Source organism: Capricornis sumatraensis, chromosome X (genome assembly GCF_032405125.1).
Source record: "Capricornis sumatraensis isolate serow.1 chromosome X, serow.2, whole genome shotgun sequence".
Taxonomy (NCBI): Eukaryota; Metazoa; Chordata; class Mammalia; order Artiodactyla; family Bovidae; genus Capricornis; species Capricornis sumatraensis.
This window is the reverse complement of record NC_091092.1, coordinates 131,971,130-131,983,258: the sequence shown is the minus strand read 5'-3', so window position 1 is coordinate 131,983,258 and position 12,129 is coordinate 131,971,130. Positions and strand designations below refer to the sequence as shown.

Sequence of the window (12,129 nt, the reverse complement as noted above, 5' to 3'; positions counted from 1 at the left end):
TAGCCATTATTTTCTAATACCTTTAAATGAGTATAATCTATAAAAATATTGAATCACTAGGTTGTACACCCAAAACTAACATAATATTGTAAATCCACTGTGCCGCTGCTGCTGCTGCTAAGTCGCTTCAGTCGTGTCCGACTCTGTGCGACCCCATAGACGGCAGCCCACCAGGCTCCCCCGTCCCTGGGATTCTCCAGGCAAGAACACTGGATTGGGTTGCCATTTCCTTCTCCAATGCATGAAAGTGAAAAGGGAAAGTGAAGTCGCTCAGTCGTGTCCGACTCTTAGCGACCCCATGGACCACAGCCGCTCCTCCGTCCATGGGATTTTCCAGGCAAGAGTACTGGAGTAGGGTGCCATTGCCTTCTCCAGATGGCTAGCTAATAACACAATAATCAAAAAGGAAAAAAAGTTAGCAAAAATGGGAAAAATTTTAAAATAGATTCCATCAAGAAACTAATTTTGATGAGATTTTTAAAAATCACATAAAGTAGTTTTACACTTTTAATTTTTGCTTTATATAGAACTAATTAGTCAAGTCCAGCAAATTAATTTTACAGGACGAATATGGTCAGAATAGATTCTGCATGAGAACATCCTGAACTCTGTGCTTTTTTAGCTCCTCTAGAGACAGCAGAAGCAGAGATGTGAACCAATGTAATGTAATGTGATGTGATACAATGTGATCAAGCGATGATACTGTTGCTGATTTCATTGCAGGCATGATCACACGACTCCGCCACCCTGTGTCGACCAAGGCCAATAAGGTTCCCATCTCTGTGTCCTTGGGAAGCGGTAAGGACATGCCCTTGTGGTCCTAAACTCCTATCTTTTTTGGTTTAAAAATATATATATTTATATGTATGTATACATACACTGACATACATTTTTATATATTATATATCTGGTGGCTCAGCGGTAAAGAATCCTTAGTGTGCTTAGTACCCTTAGCTTGGTAAAATAACATTTTCTTATAAAGCAAATTAAACTCTGATCTGGGAGAGTGTCATTATCATAAGTACACAAGGTTGCAAACTAGCCCCATGATCAGGCACAGACTCCCAGAATAAGAAAGGACAGGAGTGGATCCATCTTTTTGGTATGCTAGGGAGATTACAAAATTAGGTTGGGAGGATAGAAAAGATTTTAGTTTGTTCAAGAAAATTAATGAATATATTAGAGTTGAGGCCCTCCCTAGCACTATCTGAACAGGGATCTGCTTCCTGTCTTCCTTTTTTTTTCCCAGTAAATTTACAATAATGACACCCTCCCAAATCAGAGTTTAACTTGTTTTATAAGAAAACATAATGTTATTTCACCAAGCTAAGAGCACTAAACACATCAAGTCTTTCCAACATACCTCTGGTTGGTAAAGGTTTTTTAACTCTAATCTTTCTTGTCACTAATTGAAGCTGTTCTGGTGGCACTGTCATGTGGTTTAACAGGTCATAAGATCACAGAACTAACAGTTTTCTTTTTTAAGTGAGCAACTTTTTAAAAAAGGCTTGCTGTTCTTCATGTCGTCAATATTAAAGTCTCACTGGAGAGGAAGTCACTTGAGAAGCTGTTAGCCTCCAACCCTTCTATTCTTATCCTAAAGAGTGCCTGTCTTGCTTTATTAGGAATCTGGGAACTGAAACGTGAAGAGATTACCCTGTTGAAGGAGCTGGGAAGTGGCCAGTTTGGAGTAGTCCATCTGGGCAAGTGGAAGGGGCAGTATGATGTTGCTGTTAAGATGATCAAGGAGGGCTCCATGTCAGAAGATGAATTCTTCCAGGAGGCCCAGACCATGACGTAAGTTTCTTCTGAGGAATTGTTGTTTAGCCCTCATCAAGAGAGGACGTTCATGCTAACAGGACTGTCCCTAACATCTGTAAGGCCTGAATCAAGGGTCCACATATCATAGACTATATAACGGAGTATTAGCCACAAAAATGAAAAATGTCATTTGCAGCAATATGGATAGACCTAGATGTTAGCATATTAAGTGAAGACACAAAAAGACAAATATCATATATCACTTATGTGCGGAATCTAAAGTGACTCAAATGAACTTCTCTGTGAAAAAGAAACAGACTCACCGACATACAGAACAGACTTGTGGCTGCCGGGGGGAGGGGAAGTGGGAGGGGTGGAGTGGGAGTTTAGGGTGCAAAATGCAAATGCAGATGCAAATTATTATATACAGAATGGATAAACAACAAGGTCCTACTATATAGCACAGGGAACTATATTCTATATCCTGTAATAAACCATAATGGAAAAGAAAAAAAGAATCATCCTGTTAATTGACAAAAGTAGGCCAGTTACATAAGGAGTAATTGATGAACACCATAATAGCTGTGGGGACCTACTAGAAGTGCTATGTCATGTGGTTCTGGTTGTTGTTTAGCTGCTAAGTCATGTTCGACTCTTTTGTGACCCCATGGACTATAGCCCGCCAGGCTCCTCTGCCCACAGGATTCTCCAGGCAAGAATACTGGAGTGGGTTGCCATGCCCTCCCCCAGGGGATCTTCCTGACCCAGGGATGGAACCCATGTTTCCTGCTTGGCAGGCGGATCTCTTTACCACTGAGTCACCTGGGAAGCCCATGTCATGTAGTTACTGTTTTCTAAATCTATTAACAAAAAATGACATAATAATAACTCAAAATGAAGCTTTTTTAAAAGAAAGGAAAATCACAACTAATCTCACTTCTCTAATATGACAACTGTTTTCATTTTACCTTCATATTCTATTTTCTTAATGAAATGTTTAGACATCTGTTAGATGCTTTAAAATGGAAGTGACTGCTCTTAGGATATAGCTTCCTCCAAATCAGTCATAGAAGTTCTCAAGATGCTACAAGACTAAGCAGGATTTCTGAGGTAATAGACAGACCACTGCTTCCCTGATTCTCTGCAGGAAAGCTGAACAAGAACCCAAAGCAGCTTAATGGATGCTGAGGTTGTCAGCGCCCAAAAGGAGGCAGCATTTTTCTGCTTCCAAAGGCTAATGCTCCCGGAATCAGATTCTAAACTTACCCATCTTTTCTGTTCCAGTATAAGGGCAGAAATTAAAACAAACAAAAATCTGACAGTGATTCTTTTTCAGGACATCTGGAAAATGGAGTATGGAAATTCAGTATTGAACTTTGAATATCTGTTGCTTCCAGGAAACTCAACCATCCCAAGCTGGTGAAATTCTACGGAGTGTGTTCAAAGAGATACCCTATATACATAGTGACTGAATATATAACCAATGGCTGCTTACTGAGTTACCTGAAGAGTCATGGAAAAAGACTTGAACCCTCCCAGCTCTTAGAAATGTGCTATGATGTTTGTGAAGGCATGGCCTTCTTGGAGAGCCACCAATTCATACATCGGGACTTGGTAAGGAAAGAAAGCCATCTCCGGCTCCCGTCTCCAGCAACGGGGCCATTGGGAGGGACGGCAAAGAGAGCATCTTCACTTACACTGCATTGGCAAAAAAGTTCGTTTAGGTTTTTCCATAAGATGTTACAAAAAAACCCCAAATGAACTTTTTGACCAACCAATATTTTGCTCATTTGCTTAAGCACATGACACTTTTGTGATAAAAACCACAATTCAAAATAAAACATTCAAGTATAAAAAGAATTTCTAAAGAAGCCATCAAGGTCTATGTAGTTAGGTCGTGGTATAATGGAAAACAGATGCAAAGGAAAGACTTTGGTCAATTTAGTGTTTCCCAGAACCAGTTAACCCAAGCTAACCTTTACTCCAGGAAGGATTTAGTGCTAAAGCAATCATTTAATACGATAACTGAAAATACAAGAAATGAAATGCGTGCATCTTTGAGTCAGGGTGGATGTGGAGAGTATTCTGCTTGATTTGCACTGGTATTGATTGATCTTTAGAGATTTTCTGGTGCTAAACAGCAAACGTGCCACGCATGCTAGGCCAGTGCATTCCGGATTCTCAGTGCCGCATTTACACCTGCAAAGTGCCTGTTAACACACAGGGTCCTAGCAATGGAGAGGGAACCCCTAGACGTGATTTTTCCCTTCTTGTTGATGAGCTCAGGTTCTGTGTTTCATGTCTAATACCTCTCATACTGTTTGACGAGGATGGATGCTTGAGGGAAGATACTTCTGTGAGCACATTGTCATTGTGGAAGATTGAAAATTGCAAAGGAAAAAAGACGACATCTATACTCTAGATATTTCCTTTTAAATACAGCATTTGGGGTTGTGATATCTTAGATTTTGCTGACAAATGTCCCAAAGGGAAGGAAAATGTGTGATTTTGGTGTCAGGGGATCCTTGGTCATTTTCACTATTGGTAATTTTGTTTTCCCTCTAAAGGCTGCTCGGAACTGCTTGGTAGACAGTGATCTCTCTGTGAAGGTTTCTGACTTCGGGATGACGAGGTAAGCCAGTTCCAAAAGGGCAACCAATGAAAGAAGGATTTCCATTCACATCTAAACGGGGATACAAAACATGCTCTGGATTGGGGGCTTAGAAACCTGGATCTCCTCACTCACACTACCCCTGAACACTCATTTCTTCACTGATAAAAATAGGATTGTTCTTCAGAAATTATCCCAAGGCTCTCTTAATTCTTTCAAAACCTTGATAAATATTTTCTAAATGTAAATAAATCCACAAAAGATCCTAAATATTCATATATAACCTGTTACAGCCAGGAAAAAAAACAAGAAAAGTTTAAAAAGCCTTGATTGGGGCGGAGGTGGGGTGGAGAGAACATGTGCGTGTGTGTGTGTTTCTCCTTTAGCCCGTTCTGGTTTTTTCTTCATACTATATGCTCAAATGGGCACAGCATTAACACTAGGAAAATTTTTCTTGTCATTTATTAAATTTTCTGTAGCATCAGGTAAGGCAGTAGACTCAGATTCTCTTGGCATTCTAGCAACACTTTAGGATTTGAAAAATTAGTTTGATTGTGATAGCAGTTTAAGAAGAATCTTCCATTTCCTGAATTCTGAATCGCTTACTATTTAAGCCTCAGAGCCAATTTTCATGGTTTTATACAGGAAATGAAGACATATCTGGTTTTTCCATTCAACAAACATTTATTGAGTGCCTAATGCCTAGGCCCTGTGGGAGATACTGATATAAATGGGTTAATCCCTGCCCTCAAAATGCCCACAGTTGAGTCTAGAGGGCAAGCAGATGTCCCTGCCATTGAGACAAAATACAACTATAAAGTTGTGCCAATTCAACATAAACATAATTCTGAGGAGGGATAATATAGTTTCAAAAAGATCTGAAGAGTTGACCAAAGCCAGCCCTATATTTAGCAAACATGTCCCTGAAAACACTATAGGGAAACCTGTGGGTTTTTTTTTAAGTTTTCTTCAAAATTCATTATGAAAAGCTGCTCCTCTTCTGGAACCCCTAAATATTATAAACAAAAGTGTACTGCATATCCTTGAACATATATTTTTATCATCTTGATATCTTCATAAGATATTGTTGTCCATCATTGCTTACAACAGCAGATTAGAAGCAACTTACACAATTAAACAAATTACATTAATCCATAAGAGGGAAGACTATTCAGCCATTAAACATGATGCTGCACAAGAAAACGTAACCATGGGGAAAATGTTCTTGATATGTCGTTAAAGGAAAAATAAAAGCAAACCTCAGTACAACAGAAACCCAATTTCGTTCAAATTATATATAAAAAAAGATTGGAAAGTACAAGCAAAAATGTATCTTAAGTTGTAGCATGACTATCCTTGGGGTGGGATTCAGAGTGATTTCACTTTTATGTTTTTTAAAAAATATTTTATATTTAAAAAATACTTTGCATTCATATTTTGGTATTTTCAAAACTAGATATCATTTTTTAAAAATGCTTACAAGTCATAAGCAGCCTCTAGCTAAGCCCCAAAATTGAAAGATTCAGAAAATCGAGGCCCGCAGCCGAGACTGGATGGCTGCAAGCCCTGCATCGGCCAGCAGAGGGCTTCCCACTTGATACAGCCAAGTGGTGTAAAGGCTGTGTTGATGTTTTCCCCTGCAGGTATGTTCTTGACGACCAGTATGTCAGTTCCGTAGGAACAAAGTTTCCAGTCAAGTGGTCAGCCCCAGAGGTGTTTCACTACTTCAAATACAGCAGCAAGTCAGACGTATGGGCATTCGGTAAGAATGTGGCCACATGAGACCCATTTCACAAGCTGGCTTCCACAACAGGAAACCACATAGCAGCAACATCCATTTTCAGCAAACCCTCTGAGCACTTACAAAATTACCTGTATACCCAGAGATAAGCAAGGGATTGAAGACGATGATGGTGACCCTTTCTTGGGTTGGTGTTAGGATGTCTGCCACTTACTGTATAATTGGTGTGTTGCTAACACCTCCTCATAAAAATCAAAAGGGCTAAATGCTTTTTGCATTGAAGATTTTGTTTTCAAAAAGGAGTCACTGAAAACTAAAACCCAGTTTGCATGAGGTATAAAACGTTGAAGGGCTTAAAACGAAGTCATCAGCTTTGTGCATGAAAGTGGCATAATAACCATTATTCTGAGTTGACCAATTTGGGGGGGCATGCCTGGTGTAAACACCAAACATGAGTTAGCACTTTCTTTGGCCCATCCCAATTTCAGCTAGTGTCTTTGTTAAAATTCATCATTTAGATCAGGGGTCAGCAAACCATGACACAGAACCAATTCCAGTGGCCTGTTTCTACAGGGGAAGTTTTATTGGAGTGCTGCCGTGTCCTCTGTACATATGGTTTATGTATCGTCTGTGGCTGATTTTGTGCTTGCAGCAGTAACTGCCACAGAGACTGCATGACCCTCAAACCTAGCAAACTTACTATGTGGCCTTCCCTATTTTATTAAAAGATCTGCATTGAAATTAAGTAAACATAATTACAAAATTGCTTCCCTGGTGGCTCAGTGGTAAAGAATCTGCCTGCCAAACAGGAGACACAGGTTTGATCCCTGGGTCAGGAAGAGCCCCTGGAGGAGGAAATGGCAACCCAATCCAATATTCTTTCCTGGGAAATCCCTTGGACAGAGGAGCCTAGCGGGCTACGGTCCATGGGGTCGCGAAGAGTTGGACACGACTTAGCGAATAAACAGCAGCAGCAATTAGAAAACAGAGATAATTCTTAAATTGTGCTTCTGTAGATATTCTGGTATTTTTCCACATCAGTAGGAATGTCAGGCTTGTTTAAAATCACTGTCAGATGGGCCCAGGATAAGTATTACAAATTATCATAAGGTTATGGAATATATTAAATACAACTGAGAACTATTTCATGCCTGTCTTAGTCCATAAGTATAATTTGACTTTCTACATGACAACTGAGACTGTCTGAACAAAGGAAAATTTAGTTAGCCATTTATTTTTCTATGTGATAATTTTAAAAAAAATTCTTCCTTTTATAAAAGTGGTATTGTTCATTGTAAAAAATATTCCAAGAATTATACAGAAAAAGGAAAAACTACGAAGAGCATTTTAGTGAATACTTGATGTAATTTTGTGCTGATGAACTTGTCAAAATTAGTTTCAATCTCTTTATACCAATTCATATGCCTTATAAAAGATATTAAAAAAAATAAGAATCCAGGCCCGCCCCACTCCAACTATCAGAAAATTGTTTTATTTAAAATATATCTTAGTCAAAGTCCCAGTGTACAAATAGATGAAATCAGAATGTCTCCAGTAGACCAAGAAGGAGTTTAGACCCCAGGCAGCCAAGCCACTACTCTGCCCCTTAAAGGTGGCCCCAGAGCCCTGACTGAATACAGTACAAAGATATTTCCGGAGTGTAAAGGGCAATTAATCAGGTTAGTTTGCATACCCATAACACTCTGCAAATACTTTGTTTTCAAGTTAATAAAAATTTCTTACTCAGAAAAAAATATCAGAATTCGTAATAGTCACAACTGCTTTTTGACCAAAAATTGTATTACCCAGGTCAATTGCTTATCTTTTATGTGCCAGAATTTGGCTGCAAATATTTTCTGGCTGTTTCCAAAAACTAAATTCATTCTTAAATAATCTAACCCTAGTAAGAATACTCAAAATAAACCAAAACCTCTGAAAGCAATTATCAAAGAGGAGCCCCAGACATTTTAAGCAATGATATTATTCATGAGATAAGTGGACCCGCTTCAAAGGAGAGAGTTGTGAAGGAGTCAACAAATTTTTGGATGGTTCTTTTAGAATGTTTAAAACACACACACACAGTCCCCACAAATTGTAATACTGCCTGACTATAAATATTTTACATAAAATCTGTAGCCCTAAAAGTCAAAGTTTTGAAGTTAGTACTTCAGTTATGGTTCTAGAACAATTTTCTCCCTTCTTACATATGTCTGTTTTTCTAAAGCTTTTGAGGTTGGTTGACTGCTGGAATTCTCTGGCATGGCTAGTATGACAGCACAATGGCCACTATTTAGAGAGCTTAAAATGTCCCCAGTGTCCTTTAAGTGCTCCAAGTGTTTCATCCTGTTCAATCCTCATGACAACTTTGTGACATGCAAATATCCACATATTACAGACGGGGAAGCAGAACTGAGAAGGCCAAAGAAGCTTGCCCACCTTGTAAGTGGCAAACCTGTGCCTCAAAAGCCATGTCTGACTGGCCCCAGACGCCACCCTCTTGCCCACCATGACCAGAGCTCAGTTTCTTAATCTGGAGTCTGCCATACTCTGGATACTTCCAGAAAACACTCTGTGAACTTCCAGAAAATGAGTCAGAAAATTCTGTGCATTCACTGTCTTGAGGGGAAGCCAATGGTTTTAAGCAGATTCTCAAAAGGACACCTGACCCACAAAGTATTTTAGAACAAAGGTCCCCAACCTCTAGGGCAGAGACCCGGTGCCTCCTGTCAGATCAGTGGCAACATTAGCTTAGAAATAAAGTGCATGATAAATGTAACGCGTTTGAAACATCCCAAAACCATCCTGCCCCCTCCGGTCCCGGGGAAAAATTATCTTCCACGAAATGGGTCCCTGGTGCCAAGAAGGTGGAGAACCACCTTCCAGAGGACTGAGGCAATAGAAAAGCCGGAAAGTTGTCCATGACCTTATCTTAAATTTCCACCCAAAGGTAATGTGTGAGTGCCAGGAAATTATTGCCAAGGCAGAGAGAAAGGGCGGGGACTTCCACGCCTCGCTCTAAGGGTTGAAGCTGGGGCTGTCCCTGTGGCTTCGACGGGGCCGCCGCCTCTCTGAAGCAGCCCAGGGGCCCTGGCCCCAGGGACCTCCCCCTGCAGCGACCCAGGCCGCCTCCCCGTTTCCCAGCAAGAATGGGCGTCGGGGCCTCAGGGAGCAGGAATAAGAGAGCTGGGGCTCCAGAAGGGCTAGCCCAGTCTGTCCTCCCTAATCCGCCCTTCTTGCTGGGACTCATCCCCCAGGGACCCAGGCTCTGACCCAGAGCCTTGCTGACGCGTGAAGCTCACGTGGCAAACTGTACATTCTGACGTGGGCTCTCTTTCCTCTGTCGGCTGGCCGCCCTCGTCGCGGGGCAGGGATCCTGATGTGGGAAGTGTTCAGCCTGGGGAAGCAGCCCTACGACTTGTACGACAACTCGCAGGTGGTCGTGAAGGTCTCCCAGGGCCACCGGCTCTACCGGCCCCAGCTGGCGTCGGACACCGTCTACCACATCATGTACAGCTGCTGGCACGAGGCGAGTGCCCCACGACGGGGCGGGGCGGGCAGCGGCGCGGGCGCATGCGGCTGCTTGTTGGGTCACCGCCGGAAGGAGCGCTTCTGAGCGCAGGCACTTGCTCGAGGGGCTTTCCGAGTGGCTCAGTGGTGAAGAGTTGGCCGCAATACAGGAGACACAGGGGATGTGGTTCAGTCCTTGAATCTGGAAGACCCTCTGGAGAAGGAAATGGCAACCCACTCCAGTATTCTTGCCTGGAGAATCCCATGGACAGAGGAGCCTGGCGGGCTACAGTCCATGGGGTCACAAAAGAGTCGGACAGGACTGAAGCGACTGAGCATGCGCACACTTGCTACAGAGCAGGTGACGGTGGCCCTGGGCCTCTGCTGAAACCAGCACTATAGGTGCCAACAATTTTGTTCATATTTCTTTATGGCTCTGTCGAGTCTTAGTTGTGGTTATGCTCTTCTTACTTGCTCTGTCATGTCCGACTCTTTGTGAACCCATGGACTGTAGCCCGCCAGGCTCCTTTCTGTCCATGGAATTTTCCAGGCAAGAATACTGGAGTGGGTGACCATTTCCTTCTCCAGGGAATCCTCTCCACTCAGGGATCGAACCGTGTCTTCTGCGTCTCCTGTATTGGCGGCAGGATTCTTTACCACTGCCCCACCTAAGAAGCTCAGCTTACTTTTAAATTCACTTACAGTTAAATTTTATTTTAAACTTAGTCAATCTTGACCATGCACCAAACTCTTTTCCCAGCATCCACTTTCCACAAAACTCTTTGCCACTTTTTGTAGTCATAATTTTATCTTCCCACTCAGAAACAGACACCTGTAAGTCAGACCTACTTCCTTTCCTCTTGGTGGCGGTTTAGTTGCTAAGTTGTGTCTGGCTCTTTCTGAATAGTTTTCTTAGCTATTTTGCATATTTAAAATCCACAAACTAGATAATCAATTTGTTCAGCTTAAAACAAGCTTCTTCATATTTGGAAGAGTTTGTATTCTAACTTGGGAGATTCATCATCTCTATGTTATTGATGTGTCCTATTCAAAGACAACCAATGTTATTTTCTATGTGCTCAATTCTACACTTGTGTTTTTCAGCAGCATTTTAAAGTTTTCCTCATTTGGGGGAGTACTTTTTTTTTAGTATTTTATTGGGGTTTGTTGCTATTGTAAATGGAGTTTTCTCTTCCAGTATATCTTCTAATTGGTTATTGTATATATATATAGGGAGACTATCCAGTGTTCTTGCCTGGAGAATCCCAGGGACGCCGGAGCCTGGTGGGCTGCCGTCTATGGGGTCGCACAGAGTCGGACACGACTGAAGCGACTTACCAGCAGCAGCAGGAAGACTATAGATTTTGTCAGTTAATTTTATATGCTGCTCTCCTGATTAATTCCTTTGTTATTTGGGTTTGTTCTATCATTAATTCTCTTGGTTTTTCAAGGTATGCAGTCGTATCTTATGCAAATAAAGATACTCTTATTTTTCTTTCCCAATTCTTAGGGTTCTATTTGTTTTCTCTTTACAAGAAATGTCTATAGCATTTCCACATTTTAAGAATTGCTAGTTTTAGGACTGAAGTATAAATATTTTACATAGTTTATTTTAAATCAGAACCCTCATAAATTAAACCATTGGATTTTTCTTTTATCTAGCTTCCAGAAAAGCGTCCCACATTTCAGCAGCTCCTATCATCCATTGAACCACTTCGGGAAAAAGACAAGCCTTGAAGAAGAAGTGAGAAGATCTGATGAGAATGAGTATAAATGTTGACCAACATTTTCATTCTTTTTAAGGAAAGTAGCCTAGCACAGATGTTGTAATTTAGCTAGTTTTCCTTAACGGTATTCTGTGTGCTGTTTTATCTGTTCTATTATCTAGAAAAAACAAGGTAGGAAACAAAAGATTCCTTGATATTTAGGTCAAGTTAGTAATTTTGTTTATGCTTCTCTTAGTATTACACCTCCCAGCCTATAGCAGAAGCACATTTTCTGATTGCAAAATAGAGAGGATGTATATTATGTGTAAAGATTGAGCAGAAATGAAAAATTAGTTTTTGGATATTTGTTGTTTTTCTTAATATCACCACTATCATGATAATTAAATATGCTATTAACAAGCATAGAAATGGTGACACCTGCCTTCATGTCTCAATGGTTTCAGTCTTTAGCATGCATGAGAATCAAATGGAGAGTTTATGAAAACACAGGTTCATTAGGAACTACCCCAGAGATTCTGGTACAGCAGGTCTGAACGCAAGCTGAGAATTTGTATTTTTAATAACCTCCCAGATATTTCTGTGCAGTCATTCCGAATTGCCCTAGGAGACCTCATTATGTGGTGGGCACCATTAGGTGTTCCATAATTCAATTCAAATGATACAGTTCTCATCTGATATCCAAATCAGAACAATGGATTTATGTCATCATGTACACAAATATACAACTGAAATTAAACAACATTATTCAATAATATGTTAACTATGTGTCACAGAGACAACTT

At 40.8% G+C, this 12,129-nt stretch overlaps 1 protein-coding gene across 2 annotated transcripts in view; it reads left to right on the top strand.

The window, feature by feature from the left end:
• BMX (BMX non-receptor tyrosine kinase) overlaps window positions 1-11,583 on the top strand; it is a 37,440-nt gene extending 25,857 nt beyond the window's left edge. For both annotated transcript variants that reach the window (XM_068962585.1, XM_068962586.1), the window contains 7 exons: window positions 724-798; window positions 1,626-1,797; window positions 3,159-3,375; window positions 4,329-4,393; window positions 6,016-6,134; window positions 9,482-9,639; window positions 11,283-11,583. In XM_068962585.1, coding sequence (XP_068818686.1) covers window positions 724-798; window positions 1,626-1,797; window positions 3,159-3,375; window positions 4,329-4,393; window positions 6,016-6,134; window positions 9,482-9,639; window positions 11,283-11,357 — 881 coding nt within the window. In that variant the 3' untranslated portion in view covers window positions 11,358-11,583. The remainder of the gene's footprint in view (window positions 1-723; window positions 799-1,625; window positions 1,798-3,158; window positions 3,376-4,328; window positions 4,394-6,015; window positions 6,135-9,481; window positions 9,640-11,282) is intronic.
• Window positions 11,584-12,129: the final 546 nt, after the last annotated feature.